Source organism: Macrobrachium nipponense, chromosome 33 (assembly GCF_015104395.2).
Source record: "Macrobrachium nipponense isolate FS-2020 chromosome 33, ASM1510439v2, whole genome shotgun sequence".
Classification (NCBI taxonomy): domain Eukaryota; kingdom Metazoa; phylum Arthropoda; class Malacostraca; order Decapoda; family Palaemonidae; genus Macrobrachium; species Macrobrachium nipponense.
Genome location: NC_087219.1, coordinates 26,617,528 through 26,638,319, shown reverse-complemented (window position 1 = coordinate 26,638,319; position 20,792 = coordinate 26,617,528). Strand labels below are relative to the sequence as shown.

At 38.2% G+C, this 20,792-nt stretch overlaps 1 protein-coding gene across 2 annotated transcripts; it reads right to left on the bottom strand.

Moving 5' to 3' along the window:
* Positions 1 to 1,320: 1,320 nt before the first annotated feature.
* LOC135203036 (sarcosine dehydrogenase, mitochondrial-like) lies at positions 1,321 to 19,272 on the bottom strand. Of its 2 annotated transcripts, none has more exons than XM_064232618.1 (15): positions 19,082 to 19,272; positions 13,376 to 13,509; positions 12,838 to 12,994; positions 11,874 to 12,037; positions 11,400 to 11,547; positions 9,742 to 9,930; positions 9,428 to 9,633; positions 8,687 to 8,849; positions 6,890 to 7,037; positions 6,455 to 6,593; positions 5,838 to 6,032; positions 3,626 to 3,826; positions 2,697 to 3,024; positions 2,323 to 2,447; positions 1,321 to 1,955 (listed from the first exon to the last, which is right to left on the bottom strand). In XM_064232618.1, exons 2-15 carry the CDS (start codon positions 13,493 to 13,495, stop codon positions 1,512 to 1,514), a joined length of 2,727 nt encoding a protein of 908 aa, XP_064088688.1. In that variant the 5' UTR covers positions 13,496 to 13,509; positions 19,082 to 19,272; the 3' UTR covers positions 1,321 to 1,511. The 2 variants fall into 2 exon arrangements, with proteins under 2 accessions (XP_064088688.1, XP_064088687.1); XM_064232617.1 differs by having other exon boundaries at positions 19,107 to 19,272.
* Between the last annotated feature and the right edge of the window lie 1,520 nt (positions 19,273 to 20,792).

Below are 20,792 nucleotides of genomic sequence, written 5' to 3'. Positions count from 1 at the left end.
AAAAGTTGTTATAGTCTTATAACATATAGGTTACTGGTAATGAAAAAAAAATGCAGTACAACTTTCATATATATTTGAGAAAATGTGTTATAGCTAAGAGAATATTGTGAACGTATAATGCATGAACAAGGAACTACAAGTTATTAAGTGATATACTACAAAACACTGATGCCACAATTGTTTTATTTTGATTATTGATGCTGAAGATCTCTGGTGGAAGATATTGAAAAAAATAAATAAAAAACTTGATTTTCGTGAGTCATATATATATATATATATATATATATATATATATATATACATATATATATATATATATATATATATATATATATATATATATATAAAGGATAGGATTTGCAGAAAAATGCTTAGGCTGATATTAAAGCCACCATGATAGTTTTGAAGAAGAATACTTTGGTTGATATTAAAGTCACTAAAGTCACCGTAGATCTTGACAAGAAAGATGCTGTGTGTATCAAGCACTGGTCATATAACAGATTGGGTGTAGAGAATGCGAATTCATGGTGTAGCGGGTAATTGTTGAGAGTAATTAAAAGTACTTTTGAGGAAAATGACGCTTCTATGAGAATGTGTGATGAAGGTGATTTCCAATTACATAACCCAATAATTTTATGGATAAATGATGACAAAAGTAAAAAAGAAAATAATAATAATTGTGAAGTGGCCGTGAGTTGGGTGAGGAGTGGCTGATATTTTCAGATCCAGTACTATAGTAGATTCCCATCAACCGTGCATTTGATGTCTAGGCCAGTCCCTTACGACGCTCCCGATTGAGTGTTGATAAGCCAATCACAGGACTGGAAACCCAGTCTCTCGAGAGAGTTCACATAAGCAGGATGTACGTTCTACCTATCCTGAAAGACGTATACTCAGGAGAGGTGCAACATAGATCCTAACCATGTGAACTCTCGAGAGCGACTGAGTTTCCAGCCCTGTGACTGGGTTATCAACAGCAAATCAGGAGCGTCGTAAGGGAGTGGCCTAGACATCAAATGAACGGTTGATGTGAATCCACTATATTTGGTGACAGTGAGCAGAAGCTGCAGAAAAAGGTGAGAGATGTTGTTAGTGTTTGTAGGGGAGGAAGCTGATAGTGAATGTTAGCAAGGGTATGATCAGATCAAAGTAGATGGGAACAAGAAGCTGGAGCCAGTTTAGAGATGAAAAACAGAAATTTGATGCTAAAGTTTCTTGAAATACAGTTCATTAACGTACTTCAGCATCATCTATTCACAATCTTTTCTGAACAAATTTGATGGACAGATAAAATATTAATAGGAAGAATAATACTCTGAATTTAAAACAAATTTATTTAAGAATTATGACGGTTGTATAAGATCATAGTTTTCCGATGGCTGGAATTGTAAGGTAAGGTATGGATATGAATCATCAACAGGGAATGTCGATAAATGTAGATTCGAGGAATGTCAATGAATGCAATGTAGTATCCACATTCTTGAAGAGCACTTGCATCCTCACAGATACACTTAGAGTTCACTGTATAATCCCTTCACTCTGAGATTCTTAGGATCAAAAGGCGATTGAAGGTGAATTTTGGCATCAAGCAGCTCTCCCTTCGACTCAACCTTCCAGTTTCCAGTTTTCAGGAAGTTGTTTGTGACGTTTCCAGCATCAGGTCGACGCACATAGCCGTAGGCCAAGGCTCGCTCTAAAGTGAAGGCATACTCTGCTCTTCTGACGTAGCCAACAGGTTCTCCGTCTCTCCAGATACCTTCCAGACCCCAAAGGGGCTTTGTTGGGTCATCCAGGGTGATGGTGACGATCTTCTTCTTAATGCCCTGGAGCTTCTGTTGTTCTATGGCCTCTCTTCCTAAGAAATTGGTGTCTGTCTTCAGCTTGCAGGTGAAGGCGAGACCGGCTTCCAGCGGAGTGTCGTCCGGCCGGATATCAGCGTGCCAGTGTCGATATCCCTGGAAAAAGTGAATGATTAGATTGCTCAGGGTTGTGGTATTTATATGGTAGGCAAGGTCATGCGCCGCATGGAATTCGATTATGGAGATCCAATAAAAGGATGGATTAAGGTAGCTACACACCTGACTTACAGTGCTGTGTGATAGATTATATGGTGTACCAATGCCATCATCAGTTATGACGAGATTTCTCTGATGATTTCGGGTACCGTTATTAGGTTGTCAAAGGAAAATTAGACCCAAAGAAGTGAGATTAAAAGCGTGAAAACAAAAAGTAAAAAGAAAAAAGTTCTTTTCACTAATAAAGAATCAAAGTCGTATTACATGGTTTACAAACAAGTACAGGTTATTACCTACTGAGACTTACTTTCTCACATGACAAGGAGTCTATTGCTCGATATCCTGCATTGACCAGCCCATAGGGCTTGTTAACATTCATTATGGCTTTGTAGACCTCGACTGCAGAGTCGTTAGGAATGTGGAGTTCCCATCCTGTTGGAAAAGAGGCTCGGACTGAGAAAAGAGATTGACATCATCACGTCGAAGAGAGATTCATATTAAATGACACATGTACTTATTCATCAGTATCGCTGATTCTTGCCTTCTTCACCCAGTTTCTTCATGTTTGGATTTTGTCCTGTTCAACATCAACTTACCTATTTAGAGTAATAGCAATAATCACAAATTTATTCCTCAAACAAACCTTACTGAAACTAAACTTGAGACATGAATTAGCCTTACCCATTTCTCCCACGAAGGACAGCCTCAGCGCTCTCACTTTGTGTCCAGCAACATCGATGACTTTGTGCGTGGAGAATGGGAAGGCCTCGTTGCTGAAATCGTCATCAGAAACCGTCTGGAGGATTCCTCTGCTGTTGGGTCCTTGCACGGACAACATGGCCATATCGTCAGTGTGATTGACCAACTGGACATCCCATTCGTGTGTCCTTATTTCCTTCAGGATGTGTGCTAAGTTCTGGAGTGCCGCTGCGCCTCCGGCTGCCAGGTAAAATCCTCTGCCTTCAAATGCTGGGTCACAAGGTGACCCTTCACCGCCTTCACAGATACTCTGATAACAGTGGTGATGATAATAATCAGAGAAAAGGGATTAGAATGGCTGAAGTAATTCAGGTAAAGGGAGGAAAAAACAGAGACAAAAGAGGAAAAACTGTGAGATGTTACTATAGAAAGGGTACATGAAAGATGCCTTACCTAGATAAATGCTCAAGTGATCATGTTACAATATATTATAGAACGAAATGTTAGATCTGATTTTGAGCAATGAAACGGAAACATACTTTCCAAAATGACTTTGTGAATGATTTGGCAAAATATGTCGATGTGGGCATCGTTCAGACCTTGCCTTGAGCTTTGGATTAAGTGGCTATTGATTACAAAACTGAAGAAGTCATGCAAGTTCATGACGATAATGTTATGCAAACAAAAACATGTAGACCTTTAGTTTTGTCATTTGTATTAGGTACTCAGTGCAAAATTTATTGGCAAGGTACTAAAAAGAGAGAGAATAAAGTCAGAAAACATGCTCACATGACGTGGTCTTGAGAGTTATTGTGAGTAAGGTGGAGGGAGTTGCGTTGCTTTCTTCACCATACTCTGGTTTTAAGTCAATTCAGTAGTGGGGGAATAAAAAAAAAATATGTCAAACGTACCACTGTTAAGTCAGCTTCGATGCCTCCATGTTTATTGAGCATGCAAGTATAGACAGTCATGCCAGTGTCCCTGCTGACGTCAGCAGAAAACAGCCAATCAGCAGCCTTCTGGGCATCGGGTCCTGTGATGTAGAATTTACCAAAGTAGGACATATCAAACACAGCAGCTGCGTTACGGCACCCTAGGCACTCCTTCTGGATCTGAGATTAAAGAAAGGGCATAGATGGAACTAGGTATTTTCGTACATTTGATTTCTTAAACGTCAGTTATCAGGCCATGTTAGAAACTTTTAGATTTAATAGCCATGTGGTGGCGTTTGGAAAGTTGGTTTGTATGATGAATTTTGTGTTTAGTTTTTCATGTTTGTTTCGTTTGACGATTTTATGTTTTTTTGCCAATAGTTTGTTTTGTATGTATATTTTGTTTGGGAATACATGATGTGTGTCGTTAAAAGATGAGTGCAGAGTCTTTTCTCGACTTGAATCTGCCGTGCTCCTGAATCGGAAGTAATGGAATATGTAGCTGACGGCAAGAAGGCGATGGTTCTCTGTGTGTATTTATCTGTATTTGGGGGTTTTATTCGTCTGGGTCGTGGGAAGTACATCTATGTTTTTTTTTCATCACGTAAACTGTTCTTGAACTATCCTACTGGGATCAGGGATTGAATCAGGGCCATTAGAATAACACCAAATTGATTACGTACAACATGCCAAAAGTGAAGATGAGCGTCTTTCCACCACTGAACTTCATCTAGGTAGGCAGCGTATAATTTTCTCTCTCTCACTGGTTGCTGGCTAGATCATTCGCCACCATGTGCATTCATTAGTTTATTTGTATCAGTGTTCATTGAATTGTGTCCTTCTGCCAAGTAACGGAGCTGTGAGTACAAACGTTATATTCCCTGCCCCGCGTCAACTATTAACTAGTAAATTTAATAGGTTTTCTTTACTACAGTGTTGATCTGTGAATCTCTTAGGGGCCACGTGGCCATCTGCGAAGCTAATCAGTTATTTGTAAAGTATAAGGGTATTTGCTTTGGATTATTGTAAGAGTAGTTAAGGGAGGTAAATATTTATTTTTGTAATAAAATCTTGTAAAATTCCGTCCTGCCCTATTCACTCCCCCTTCACGACAGTCCCAATTGCTGTTCCGTAGGGTAGGACATATAGCCACAGTCATCAGGCTACTGGTAAACCCCCGTCATGAGTGTTTTCACGAAAATGTGTGTGTGGGTGTTTGTTTTTCTCTATTTTTTTCTTGGTGCAGGTTGAGTAATGGATGGTTTACCTCCCCTCCACCTGTAATAGGAGGTAATAGCAATAAGCAATTCACCTTTCATAGGAAGTCTTATGTAAGGTAGTGTTAACCCAGCTTGAGGAGGGATCCTGACGTGAGTGTGGAATACCATGTTGTGTTTGTACTGCACTGGATAAGGATGATCCCTCAGCCTTAGTGCCCAGAAATCTCCAAGTGTAAGAGTAGTAATATAGACTGGAATCAACTGGGGAAACAACTTGTGTGAATGAGGAGCAAAGGGTCATTTAAGCTGGTAGGGAGCTGGAGGCCCTGTGAGCATAAGAAGAAAGGTGTTGGGGTGACCAGTGTTTACAGTGTGGGAGAACTTCTCTGAACAGTGGAAAGTTAGAGAGATATAAGTTAATTGGTCCCTAATACATTGCTGTTGACTTTGGTCATAAAAAGTCTTCTAACTCTTGGCTCAATTGATGGCTGCGTACTTTCCCATGAAAGTATTCGATCCAGTGAGTTGAGATTTTCAGAACTTACTTATGTGAAAGACACTGGGGAGCAAGAGTGTGTGACATTGTTGTTTATTTTGAACCAGTAGCGTCTGAGATTGTATGATGGTTTTGTTTACTTAATCGTATGTTTTATTTAATAAATTAGGCTATGTTTTGTTAAGAATATTTGAGGAACTGTAGTTATAAAATCAATAAATCAGGTTAAGGCTCTTTTGATGGTCTTCAGACAGACTATAGTAATAACGTTAATAAATTATGATAGGTACATAAGATACATAAGAGTTTTCTTTAGCAACCTTTAAATCTGTTCCCTGTCACCCAGCTCCAAAAGTTAGAAAGAAAAATGCCCCTTCAGTCATGGCCCTGTTACTTCTACCATCTCTAATGTGAATAAAAACTAGTGTTGTGAGGGTGATTCATGAAGACAAATAAATCAAATAATCTTACTGACCAGGTCATGATGCTTTGGGAAGTCAAACGAATAATCAGCTGTCAGGGCTGTGCCGTATCTTTGGTCTGTGTTTAGAGGGGATCCATAGGCTCCATACCAGTCGTAAGGCTGCGTTGGAGTGGGGACTAAATTGAACCACCCTGGTCGCTCCCATCCGTGTCGTTCTTGGAATACACAGCCTTGTTCCTCTAGGATCTTAGATAGAGATGATGTTCAGTGAATGATGATGTTCAAGTCTCTTGTGGATGCTATAATGCATCCATGGTACAGTAAAGGTATGCCATAACCTCATTCAAATATGTATTAAACAGATTTCAGTAACTTATCACACAAACATCACGAACAGGTTGACTACAAGTTGACTTATTGGTAGTCCTAACCACTTCTGCATAAGACTACCCAGCATTGACTAATGTTTCATTCTCCCCTTAAAGTCACTGACTTGTTTTAAACCTGTTTTTTATATATATGTAGCAAGCTGTCGACATGTGTTTATGTCATGTCTTACTGTATTCTGGATGCATCCTTAGCAGTGAATGGAATCTGATGTTTTCTTGAGGAATTTGTAACGGACAAGAAATTGAGTATGATGTCAAGAGGAGCAACAGCTTGCCTACCTCGTGCAGTGGCGACAGTCTTTTGTTTCGACCAGCCAGTGGTTCATCATGAGGGAAGACGATGCTGTAGTTCTTGGCGTAAGATTCGTGAGATCTTGCCACGACCCAGTCTTTGTCTGAGTTCAAGGAAGTGTGGAATCTGATGAAAAGGTAGGATCAGCATGCTTGTAGAACTGTATTTAGTTTACTAAACAAATAAAAAAATTTTTTTTGCCCATTTTGGTTTTTCTGATCATAATCAATCAGAGGAACACCAAAGCATTTTAGAAATAAAAAACAGTAAAATTCATGATGCTTTGTCATTTGATTTGTTTTTACTTGATTAGGGATAAAGTAAACTGAGTACTTTCCTCCTTTTAACTGAATAACCAAAGAATGGCACAACAGAAGGAAGATAACAATTTATTCTCCAATGAATTAAATAATCTCTCCCACCTTCTGATGTCATATCCGAACATATCAACGTCAGGCCTGCCATGAACGACCCACTTGGCTGTCTGATCTCCACAACCTCCGCCCAACATCATTCCAGCACTGTTGAAGCCGCAACAGTGGAAGAACCCCTGGATGTGAGGATCTTCACCTGTGGGTACATTTTTGGAAAGGTGATTATAATTCTATTTATGAAAATGTACATCTTTCATGCCTGCAAAACTGTGTTCAAATGTTTGCTGATAACTGAGTAGATAGGACAGTTGTACTTTAGACATACTTGTATGTGGTTATAAGAAAATAAGAGTGGTGAATGACTATGTGGGAAATTTGTTTCACTCAGTGGGAAGATTGAAGGAATATACACTACAAAATTACGAGGGTAATTCTTTCCACTGAATGCTCTGGTAATAAGGTAAATTGTATGAAACGGGCTGTTAAGCACACAATTCTTCCAGGCACATAACATGTTTTCAGACTTGTATAAGAAAGTCCAAAGGATTAATAAATTGCTCTGCAAGCTTAAGTAGGCTCATTTAAATCAAGTACGAGTAATTTGGGCAAATTCAATGAAACTAATGAGGACTTTGAGTAAATTAAACCAAGGCCATAAGATTTCCTGGGAAGTTCAGTTAGGCCAAGGAATTCAATAAAGTTTCGACCTGGTTAAAGTAAAGCTAAGGTAAAGTAATCACAAATAGTAATGGTAAGTATACAGACAGACTTATTTTTGGCTGAATGTTCTATTATATCCATGTAGTTATGTAAACCCTTGCAAATTTGTTAAATCTAAGTCTATGCACAATTAGTTCTCATAAACTCCAATATTACAACAGCCTATGTAAAAAAAAAAAAAAAAAAAAAAAAAAAAACTAAAATTAACTAAGGTAAGGAAAACAGTGCATTACGTCTTAAACAAGCAAATTAAACATTAATTAACGAAACTGCCTCCTATCAAACAACTGTTGACTCGAATCGTCCACCCGTGACCATGGTGGCCTAGCCTATATGGTAATCGTAAATCGACGTACTTTAAAGTTAGCCTAGTTTGGACACTCATCTTAATTCATCCCTAAACTGATAACAAATCCTATCTATTTAGTCAGTAAAACCAGTGACCTCTAATTATGTTTGTGGAAATAAATGGCTACATTGATAAGATTTGTTCTACTTACCAACACATGTTCCGATGACAGAGTACAAATGGCCGCTTCAAACTTTGGTTGTAGACAAGGATTTGGAAAGGATATGGGTTAGGATAGGTGCATAAGGAAGGGAGGTCATACGAACCAATTATCTTACAGGTTATTAAGTTCTGCAACCTAAACTATGTAAATTATACTCAAGTCGAGGTTGACGAAACAAGTTGTCGTGCTTCTGACATGCTGTCTGTTTAAACAAGCCCTAACCAGCCCCCCCTCGGCCTACAGCCAAAAAAAAAAAAAAAATGTATGCCAGGTCAATGGTCCTTATCACTTCCTAAATTAATTTCTTAACTAATTTGAAATGATAGTTAAATCTCTGTTTATTAAATCAATCTATGAAATTTTTAAATGCTAAGAAAAATTGACCGAAGTATTTAAGATATTGAGAATTTTGCTAAGCTCACTAAAGAAAATGGTGTATAGTTATTTGTAGTGACTGTTAATTAGAAAATATATATGTACAAAATAAATTTACAACATACTAAACACAGTCAATGTATTTAAATGTGACATGCCAGATGATTTATTTCTTAAAATGTCATATAGTTTCCTGAATCACTAAAGAAAAAATTTACAAGTTACTTGCTGTTCTTACCCATCAGCGGCTTATGGTCTGGTGTGAACGACTCTGGACCACAGACAGTGGATTTGATTCCAGTCTTTTCTAAAACAGGAACCCTGTTTATGGCACCATCGATGTGGGCACTAAAGACATTCCAGTCTAGTTCGTATAAGCCAAAAGCGAAGTCCTTATCTAACTGGGGTAACATCCAAAAAGCCTTGTATTAAAGCTTATTCAGAAGCTGCTGTCAAAGTTCAAAATCCCCTTTGAGATCACAATAAACTTAAAAGCCAGCTGCAGGGAGATTGTTTTTGAATGGTTAATTAGTCATTTCACCAAATGCATTAAAAATTATTGTTGGAGGACAAAATGTGACAATGCTTAGAGGTTAAATATGCTTAGAAATTTCCAAATGTTTTTCAAGCATTCGTGCACGCAGAACAACACAAATAAGTATTAATGTAAGTGTCACTTGTGCAGTGCATGTATTTTTCGTTGCATCTTGTTTATGCCTACTCTAGAGGGAGATAGTGAAAATGCATATTCATTTCTTCATAAACCATATTTTGGACTTTACAAACTACGCTAGCAAATGTATCTGAGCATATGTTACAAGTCTGCTGCATACAGTATTTTGAGGATTCATTTTATCACAAAATCCCAGTACAATTAATTCTAAAATTGTAGAACTTTGTATCATTTGGAAAAACAAAGGTTTACCAGCTATACAAAATCACAACTCAAAAGAGCAGTAGACCTATGTGCAATACTCACCTTCTCCAGCAATATGGGATCTTTCTCGTATCCTCCCACAGATAGAGCATCGCCCTGAAGCCTTAGGTAGACTGAGGCGTCGTGATCTCGTACATTAGGCATATTCTCAATCCCCTCAATTCTATCTGTTACTATGTAGGCGTGTTTCATGGGAACCAACGGAATCTCCACACCAACCATCTGGGCGATGCCACTGGCCCAGGCGCCTTGAGCAGAAGAGAATGAGACCATTTGTTTGAAACTAGTATAGACTATGCACTGTACACAACAATTGCACAATTATTTATTGTCTAACAGTAGCCAGCCTTAATTACCTGTGGCATTGACAACGGCGTTGGTTTTGATGATACCATAAGGAGTGTGAACTTCGCTGACCTTTTTACCGCCCAGAAGTGTGCCTACAGTTTGGATGTTAATAACCGGGCAGTTTTCGACCACTTTAGCACCTGACCTCGTTGCTGAACGGGTCAGTGCTGTGCAAAAACCTGCTGGATCCACCGTACCTAAAGAGAGATAATAAGCCTTATTCATGTTTTCTTTCAGGTTATTGGACTGGAAGACAGTAAATGAGAAGCGTATACATGGGAGAGACATGTGGCAGCATATAAACTGTTTTGGAAGACTGAATACACCGTGAGACTCTAAGGACTGAGGGATGGGAGAAATAACTAGAATATATGTGCTAAAGTAGGACTGCAGATTAGACAGAAAACTCTAGATCTATAAAACAACGTATAAGAAGTTAAAATCTGGAGGAAAGGGTTAGATAAGAGCTTGCAAGATTAAAGTTTACTTAGATTAATTGAATTCACTGATTAGGAAACGTGAAAAAAGGGAGGAATATTATTGTAATGCAGAAGGAGATGAAGAAGGCTTGCAAGATTAGATGAAACGATAAAGAGAACTTAATGATCTGGCAGAGGTCAGGGAATAACCTAGGTCTAAGAAAGTTGAATAACCGTCCTATAAAAGCGCAATATGCAGAGGATAGAAGCCATGATTATACTTTTGAAACAGAAGCTTATTTCTGTGAATTTGATTTAATATATAAAGTCTTTTGTATTGAGCAGTTAGCGAAAGAGCTCAAGAGAATAGCAATATGACTGGTATACCCATATCATGACTGTTAAGTATGGCTCCCACGCCTCAGCTTCATACACCTAGGCCGATACCCTGCGCCAAAAAACTCGGGCACATTACACCATTCATTCCCTGGGCCATCTCGGAAGTTCTAGAAAACATGATTGGTGGCAAACGGGCGATGTTTTTTTGTAAATATGAGCATACTTATCTCTGTTTGGGAGCTGTATTCGTTCAGGTCATGGGAAACTCATCTGTATATTATTTTATCATGTTAATTGTATTGGCAATGTCCTATCGGGACCAGGGATTAAATCTGGACCAAATGGAAAAGGCCTGACTGGTCGCATGGATTGTGCCGAATGTATACCAGAAGGCATCCTCCCTCCACTAAAGCTCTTAGAGGTGGGACGTATTATTTTCTCTCTCTCCCTGGTCACCAGTTAGATCATTTGCCTCCACGCATTTTCGTTAATTAATTGAATTAGTATTTAATTGTATTGTGTCTCGGCCATGTAACGCAATTGAGTGTGATGAGATGTAACGCCCCGACCCGCGACGACTGTCAGTTAAGTTAATTACCATGTTTTTCCTGGCCTTAAGCCAAAGTGAACTGTGAACTTCTTATGGGCCATGTGGCCGACCACTAAGTGTGAAGAATTACTTTTGGGAACAATGTCATGTGTGTTAACTGTGTGTCAGGTTTTTTATGTGTCAAAATTCTTTTTTTTTTTTTGTAATAAAACTTCATAAAATTTCATGTAGCCTAGTTCACTCGTCCTTCATGATAGAGCGAGAGCTGTCCCTTAGGGTAGGTCCTACTGCTAATAACATCTGGCCACCGGTTAACCCAGTCATGGGGATTTTCATGACAATTACTAGAACTATTTACCATCTCCTGGGCAGTAGAGAGTTCCTACAATGTCCTCCTTGTTGATGAGAGGGTAAAGTTTCTTTGTCTCCGTCGGGTCGAGAATGTGGCTCTCGATTCCTTGGGTTCTTCCCATCGTTAAAAGACGTTTGTACTCGTCCAATCGTGCCTAGAGAAGAAGAAGAAGACAGAGAATGCAAAGAAGAAGAAATGCATCAATTCGTGAATTCAAAACTAAGAAATGAAGGAGCAGTGTATGTTCCAGTAACTTTAGTCCTTGATTCATCTCTGGAAATGAGGAGAAATTCGTAAATAATATCGAAATATGAATTAAAAATGTATTGTTTTCATATCCTCTTTAAATAACACTGTATCAAAATAACAATTTATGGAAGTAACGGTTCATATTTAGTGTTATTGTATTCAATTTGTTGCCAGCAACAGCAGCCTGTTTGAAGAATAATTTTGTGAGTAGGCCCTATTATTATTGCTTACTTTGCTAGAGGCGATGAAGAGCCCACCATTGTTAATCCACCCTGGATCGACGCCTGTCTCCCCTTCCAATCTAATGAGCAGTTCCCTGGTGGTGTTAATTAGGTGGATCTCGGTGTCACTTGGTCTAAGGCGCCACAGCAACCCTGCAGTATGCCAGGTGGTGCCTGGAAGACAAGACAGACAGGAAGGGGGATATAAACAGGTGGCCCATGTTATATTCATATAATTTTTTTGCCTTAGTCTAAAGAGATATACTACATTCTTCAAAAGCAACAATTCTTCACATGATATTCCCTTCTATGTGATGTAGCACATCTTCAGCCTAATGCCAGACCTATGCATCAAGCTCAGTGACTAACGGTGCAGAGCAGTGAATTTGACCCAAAATGATAATAATCAATAACGTATTTTCTTCATTCTCCCTACCTTGCAAATATAAAAAGATCCGTTTCTATTTTTGTTGCATGTAAGATGCACTTGAGTCGTACTGACCTAACCATAGAGTACATTTAATTGCCAAAATATTAAGCTACTTTGCCATGACCTTCAAAACTTTGCCAGAAAAAGGGCTGATACTTGGCATAGAATTTAAACTATTAGAGTACTGGATATGATATGTTGATATTAAATTCCTTGTCCCATAAGTAGGTTAGATTAAAGAACATTAATTGGGAGATGCCCTACAATAGTACTATAGAATGCAAGTGCCTGCTCATGCGAGGTGCTGGCTGATGGGTCAGTTACCTAATAACCGAAAGTGTGACAATCTGACAAACTTTGGGCTTTAACAAGCCAAAAAATTAACATGTTCTGAAAGTGGAAAAGTCTAACAGAACTTTTGGTCCCATTAAACCAAATAAATGAACTTTTTCTGAAAGTGGAAATCTAACAATACTTTGGACCCCAAGAAACAAAAGTGAAAGTCTTCTGAAAGGTCACGTTAACTGACTTCTCACTACAATACCTGATGTAATCTTGTTCGTTTCCAAGAGAACAGCGTTAGTGATCCCCAGTCTCACGAGGTGATACAAGGTATTACAGCCCAGAGATCCTCCGCCAATGACTACCACATCAGCCTGTTCTGGCAAACATCGAGGACTGTCCGTGAAGGAATCCTGGTCCTGTGTGGAAAAATACCCTTAGTATAATCTCTCTTATTGATACAGAATTTAACTGCATACCTTTTCCAGAAATATTGTTGTCAGTTTTGCTTACTGGATGATATTGATCCAGAACCAATAGTTTAATTCTTCTTGTATTTGCAAGGCTGGGTGAACTAGAGTGCAACACTGTAAGGATACACGCAGTTAAAGTAGGTTCAGTTTGAATAATGAACATCACATAGGCCTAGTTAATCCAAGGGACATTTCCAGTATTATTTCTTGAACAGGGTGTAAATAAGGTTAACACGTTGGAAAGTGAAATTTGCCTGGTACTACTATGCAAACATTTCTCGAGGAAACCCATTATACAAAAAGTAATGCGCTTTGCAGTAAACGTACTTTGATGGTCGTTTTATAAGGCACTCCCTCCTTAGGTGCATAATTTCCAGAACTGGTGACACTTCTGATGAACACTGGATTCCACAGCCGACGCTGCCAACGGAAAGAGGCCGCCAACATTGTGCTCTGGATACCTGGATTATAATCGTGGATTTGAATGATTTTTTTTTTATCTTAGTTGCGGATATTGATAACATAACATTCAAAATACCTTAGGGAACTACCTGTTAGTCATCTGAAGAGCGAACTCTCAAATAGGCATAATGGATGTTGAGAAACAGGCATTTGATTTGAAAGCTGCTGGAAAAGTTGGTTTCATGTTGGAGTGTTTCTAAAAGTCTTTTGAACAACAGTAAAAACTTTAGAGAAAGTGGGAAGATATTCAACATCACTAAGTATGTATGTATTTGTGTGTTTATGCATGAGCATCTAATCTCTTCAGTGTCATCACAATGACATGGACGCCAGAGGTCCCATGTGTAGTTCACCTGAAATGTATAGTACCTGTGCAAGTGAATAATGGATCTTTGGCTGATGCTGAATAATTGTATAAACACTAGACACGACCACCGATAAGGCGATGACTCTTATCCAACTTGTTTGTGATGTGTGTGCAATTAGTTCAGTGGTGAACTGGGCAGGTTGCCAGCTTGCCCGATGGCAAGTGGGCCTCTTACACATGGGCCCCTTACACTTAAGACCATGGAAAATTTCATTACTGAACAAATTCCTTTCTAAATGTAAGGTTATATATATATATATATATATATATATATATATATATATACATACATACACACACACACACACACACACACACATATATATATATATATATATATATATATATATATATATATATATATATATATATATATATATATATATATATATGCGACTTATGACTAGTTGGGCTCCAAGAGGCCCCTGGCTTAGAATATTACTGGTTATTGTCCATCCCACACAACAGATACGATTTGCATGACAGTGAGGGAAAGTAGATATTTATTTGCCACAAGTATATGCGGCATGGTGAGTGAAATAATTCTGTGAAATATATATGTTTCTATATGTCGACGGGAAATATCTTCAAACTCGAATATAAGAAAAGAAATAGGTATTTTTAGAAGACAAAACATATACTATATTAATAATATTTGTGAATATATATATATATATATATATATATATATATATATGTGTGTGTGTGTGTGTGTGTGTGTTATATGTAAGTATGTATGAGAGAGAGAGAACAACTCGCAAGTATCGTACAGCGGTACAGGTACGGAACACGATCACAGTCACTGTTGTCAAGATGAAAATGTCACGATTCTCGTTAGGGTCATTAGGTTGCCATCTGTTGATATCTTTTATCTTATATAAGTTAACTAAGTATATATTACGTATGGTAATAACACGCATTGACACACGGAGACGATCCCTTATCTAAAGTGCAATGTGGGCATTAAAAAGGACAATTCCTTGCAGCACTTGTGCAGTGGTAGGGCAGAAGCGGCTCAACAGGCCTCAGCCGTCGTCCACGGACACAGTCAGTTTTGTAGCAGTACAGTTATGTATTTGACTATACTCTAGCTACGAAAGGTTGAGATTTTCCTACAATTAGCGGCAGTGGTAGGACAGAAGCGGCTCAACGGACACAGTCAGTTCTGTAGCAGTCTACAGTTTGACTATACTCTAGCTACGGAAGGTTGAGACTTTCCTACAATTAGCGGCGTTGACACGTTTCCCATCTTGCCAAAGGAGGTATTTAATCCTAATCCAAAAAGGTACAATTTCTGGATTAACCTCCTCGAGGTTAAGGTTAATCCTGAGAGTGGACAGCTATTTGCTTTTATTCACAAGTGGCTTCGATGTATAAGTAATATATCATGCCATGTGTATGTATGCTTATGTTTAACATACATATATAAAAGGTATATACTATATGTACAAATATATACACATGCATGCAAAATTTAATTAGGATTATATATATATATATATATATATATATATATATAACCCTGAATACTTATCACATCACCGTGATTCATATAAATTATTCGATCTACAAATGTCCTTTAATATCTAATTCGCTCTGCCTCAGAATTGATATATTTTCATATATGTACCGAGGGGGAATTTTTAGTTGATAATAATTTCGTCCCCCCATGGGATCGAACCACCGTCCAGTTGGACGGGAAACGAAATCTGAAACGGACGAAATTATTATCAACTAAAAATTCTCCCTCGGTACATATATGAAAATATATCAATTCCGAGGTAGAGCGAATTAGATATTAAAGGACATTTGTTGGTCGAATGATATATAACCCTATTTAAAATTTTCTTTGAGCAACTCGAAAAATGTACAACAAAGTCCAATATTTATAAACACTGTTTTGATCTCTTGCGTTTTGCTTTTGTACCGACGAATGGGAGGGAGGTCAGATAATCCTCTTATTACTGTGACCCTTGGCGGTCACTTCATACACGAGGAAATGGCAGCGCCGCTCAAAAATTTTGCCAAATCTACCAAATTGTCGCCCTTTTTCCCGAAAAGTTGGAACGGGTTTAAGAAAATATGGCAGCAGTGCTAATCACCCTCGAGTCTCAACCTTTTTTTTTTTTTTATAGTGACTGAAGTGTTATTACCTTGACACTTCCTTAAGAAGTGAGTTGCATTGATTTTTTTTGTAACCTGTCCTTTTGGTCTATCAGCATCTGATAGATCTTGCGAAGGTGATGAAAAAATGTCAAGGAAATGAAAATTCAAAATTATAATATGTGATAAACCGATTCTTACTGTACTAGGGTCTATGGCAAAATAAGAGCAATGTTGATATTGAAACATGACGAAGCTATAAGGTTTCAGGGCCTAAGCACATATTTCTTATTTTACTATACTTGTGACTTGTTAAACGGATGTGATTTCACAAATTATCCAAATGTACTATGCAGTTCTAAATCAATTTACAGTGACTAATGCAGCTGTTTCAATATTGTTCAGTGTAGGATGGCATATATATTCTTGATCCAAGTTTTGTTTCCGTTAACTTTCATTAATTTACAGATTTCATATACGCATCAGGCACAAAATCACATACACACACATATACTACGTATATTTAGTTGATGCCGTATATGACTTGTTATAATGCAATACGAATGAATGCCTCGTTACAACAAATACTTTAGCTTTTCAGGTGTCTGTATTTTATCAGCACATATAAACACTGCTTAGGCCAAAAAATCATGCAGAACTGATGTTAGCTGTGGTACATCTAAAAATGTTCAAGCGTGTGCATATTTGTAGATGATTGTTACATATATTTGTTACCTATCAGAAGCCGAGTTGCTACTTCTAGGAACTGTTTACGAGGACAAGTAACGTTTGCCATTTTTATGTTAACTGTATTTTGATTCTTAATAAATTTGACATTTTCCAGGTCATTGCTGAGTTGTTTTAAGACAGCCTACCATTCACCCACCTTCATTTTTTTATTGATTTCATTTTTTCATCAGTTTCAAAACTGTGTTTATTTTTTACCCTCAGTATCATATAAGATATTTTATAGAGTAGATAAACGTAATATATAATCTTTAACCTTTCCTACAGTAGATAAATGTAACAATAAATGGGACTGCGATGATGAAATGATTGGGCATTGAATTTTGCATCTAAAAACTTACAGAAGACGGAGCACAAGTGTTGAACTTGGAATAGACTGAAATGAGCTTCTGGGTGCCTTGCGAGCACTTGATTGCTTGCATTCAAGGAGAAGAAGAAGAGTAAGAAGAAGGAATAGCTAAATAGCAGAATAAACAAAACTGAGTCTAGTCGTTTTTATTACAAGAAGAAGAAGAAGTACAAGAAAGAGGACATTGAAGAATATGGACTAAGCAAAAATGAATGATGCAGAGGAAAGACAAGAACAATTAGACGATAAAGAAGAATAAGAAGAAGAAGAAGAAGGAAGAAGAATATAAGAAAATAAAAATAATGACTCAGCGGATGGTCAAGAGCAAGGAGACAATACAAAAGAAGAAGGCAATAAAGAAGAAGAAGAAGGCGAATAAGAAAGAGACAATCAAAATGAAGAAGAAGAGGGAGAAGAAGAAGACAATAAACACGAAAAAGAAGAAAAAGACAATAAAAAAGAAGTAGTAGTAGAAGAAGAAGACAATAAATAAAAGAAGAAGATGAAGAAGAAGAAGAAGAAGAAGAAGAAGGCAACCACTGTCTGTCCCAGACGTCTGTTGTCTCCAGAAGGTCACCTGAGGTAATGATGTGTTTTACCTGGCAGTCGACTTCAGCCAAACCTTTAGGCGCCTCAGATCACCTTCGATACGTTACTCGGATATCTGGGTGGAGACCTTTCCAGCCTGTTTCGTTGGCGGGGGCCGGGGGGGGGGGGGGGGGGGGGGGGGGGGGGGCAGTGGTGGTTGGAGATGGGTTGTATTCTTTAGTTATTGTACCAATGACTATTTTTATTAGGGGTTGTTGTTGCCTTTTGCGTATATTGTTTCATGTATGGATAAGTGTTGGTTGTTTGAAATGGATGGACAATTTGGAGCAGATCTGTTGATGACTACATATATATGTAGTACACACACACATATATATATATATGTATAAATATATATATATATATATATATATATATATAGATATATATATATATATATATATATATATATACATACATATATATACATACATACATACATATATATGAGTCATATAACATTACCGTTATTCATATACATACATCGAGCTACAATTGTCTTAAATATCTAATTCGCTCTACCTTGGAATTAATATATTTCTTATAGACTAAAATATTCCCCTTCGGTTATCATATTTGTGAAAATATATTAATGCCGAGGTAGCGAATTAGATATTAAAGGACACTTGTAGCTCGATATATTATATATATATATATATATATATATATATATATAGTATATATTAACTATATATGTCGGTCTGCAGTGGCCTTCTGCAGGCGCCGCCAGGTAAACTGATCAATAATTTCGGTGGCCGGATGACGTCACAGTGACTTGACATTAAGTAACAGTACGAATTTGATGATATTCGAGATGTGTTCATTAGCTTTTGATGAGGGGCCATTATTATTATTATTATTATTATTATTATTATTATTATTATTATTATAGAAGTAATTTATTACCACAGAAGAAGTGGCTGTAGATTACTTTAATCTTTCTGTTCTCAACGCAAGACATTTTTAGGCGCAATATAATTTTCACTTTTGTTCATCACTGAGTAACTGGAACAATTTGTTCCTATAAAGTGAATCGTGTATTTTACTGAAGTATTTAGGGGTTTGGCTTGAATATATTTACTCTTCAATGATTCGTTCGAGGAAATATATTAGACATAAATATTGTACATCACACACACACACACACTAATGTGTCGAACTCTGAATAGATTCCTCTTCAATGTTCTGTTCGAGTAAACACGTCCGATTTGAATGTCTTTTCCTACAGGAACATGTAAGAGGAATATCATTATCTGAATATATTCATCTTTAATATTTTGTGCAAGTAAACATATTTGACTCGAATATCTTTCCATCTGGCAACCGCGAGAAGAACGTTGTCGAATATATTCATCTTTTAAGCGCTGTTCGAGTAAACGCATCCGATTCCAGTGTCTTTCCCAACACACATGCCTACCAGGAGAATGTCTTTTCGTCTGTACCTTCGCAGCCTAAACCAAGAAATGGCTCCAGACGAGAAATCCAAAGTCCCAAATTCCTGTTCTCCTCTGCTGGAACTCTTCGGTAAGGAATAAATTTGAAGGTCTTTCAAGGACAGAACGTAGGTATGCCGCTCTCCCACCACGACTATTACTGTACTGAAGTTCCACCAGACCAGACTCTGACCAGTGCTGCCACACTCTCGGATTGGAATTATCGTACTGGCTCCTCAAAATTATGGGTTTTCAGTAAAAAATATCGTACAAAATTGTAGATTTTATCGTAATTATTATCTCACACTGTTTCTGATATTTAACACATTTTTATAATTTGACAAAATAATGAATTTATGTATGATTTCTTTGTAGTCATTAATATCTTGCAATCTACATATATAATTAAGAAAAAAATACAAATGAAACATTTCTCTCTACAAAAACGAAAAAATGGAATTATGAATAATTAGTTAATGTTATCAACAATTGTTATGGACAAATTATTACTATATTGTATTAACACTGTGGTAAAAAAAGTATACAGCTTAGAACGTCACTTCTTTCCATAATGTAAACTAAACTGATAACGAATTAACACGAAGATATGTGAGTTGATAGGCCAACCCATACATATCTTTAAGCAACCCAAAACATCGAAAATCAAAATAGCATCACTGAGTAGTAATTTAAAATAAATATATATAATTAAACATGACTGGTACTGATACCTATCCCATGATAAAGGAATTAATAACATTAATAATTGTAAAGTATATCTTTAAGAATCTTCCTAATCAAATTCATGTTCTCTGACGTTCTGGAATATCTGAGCATGATTATTTATTCTGGAAAACATATCATTTGCAGGAGTAAAATGAACACATGACCCTCCTGAACTTTTGATGCAACTAGCAGAGAGTAAAGCCCCATTAACTGTCCTTGTTTTCAGTCTGTTTCTTTGTTTAGTTTTAAAGAGGTTAACTTTACTGAACATTCGTTCGCATTCAGCATTAGAGTGCAGCAAGCAAAGAGCAGTTAGAGCAAATTTGGCTAGGTCTGAAAAACTACTATTTTTTTTTTTCCTCCTGGCCGGGGGCCCGACGCCAGGCAGCCCGACCCGTTCTCCTCACCACCAGTGGCCCCATCCCAGGGGACCAAACCGGTGTCCTCCCCACAAGGGTCCTCAACCCTGGCGGCAATAACCAGTCGCCTCCCCACTGGGGGGCCCACTCCTGGCAGCCCAACTGATTTGCTTCCCCGCTGGAGGCCCCACCCCTGACGGCCAGATCAAGTCTCCTCCCCGCCAAGGGCCCATCCACTGGCGGCTCGACCTGGTCGCTTCACCGGCGGGGGCCCCATCCCAGGCAGCCCAACCTGTTCGCTTCCCAGTGGAGGCCCCACCCAGTCTCCTCCCCCACCAAGGTCCCACCCATGGCGTTCCGACCTGGTCGCCTCCCGGCTGGGGGCCCAACACCTGTTGGCCCAACCTGGTCGCCTCACCCACTCGTCCTGGGACCTGCGATGAACTTTGCCCATTCATCCCAGAACCTGTGGCGGGCCTCGCACCACGACTGTCCTGGCAACTGTGGCGGGCCTCACCCACCTGTCCTAGCACCCGTTGCGGGTCTCGCCCGCCAGTCCTGGCACCCATGGCGGGCCTCACCAGGCAACCCTGGCACCAGTGGCGGGCCT

Excerpts from the sequence above, each read along its gene's own strand:
- LOC135203036 (XM_064232618.1), bottom strand. The coding sequence starts at position 13,495 with ATGTTGGCGGCCTCTTTCCGTTGGCAGCGTCGGCTGTGGAATCCAGTG. Across the intron at positions 3,025-3,625 it reads TCGAAGCTGACTTAACAGTG|AGTATCTGTGAAGGCGGTGA; the intron begins GTACGTTTGACA and ends CACTGTTATCAG. Across the intron at positions 2,448-2,696 it reads GTCCTTCGTGGGAGAAATGG|GATGGGAACTCCACATTCCT; the intron begins GTAAGGCTAATT and ends CTTTTCCAACAG.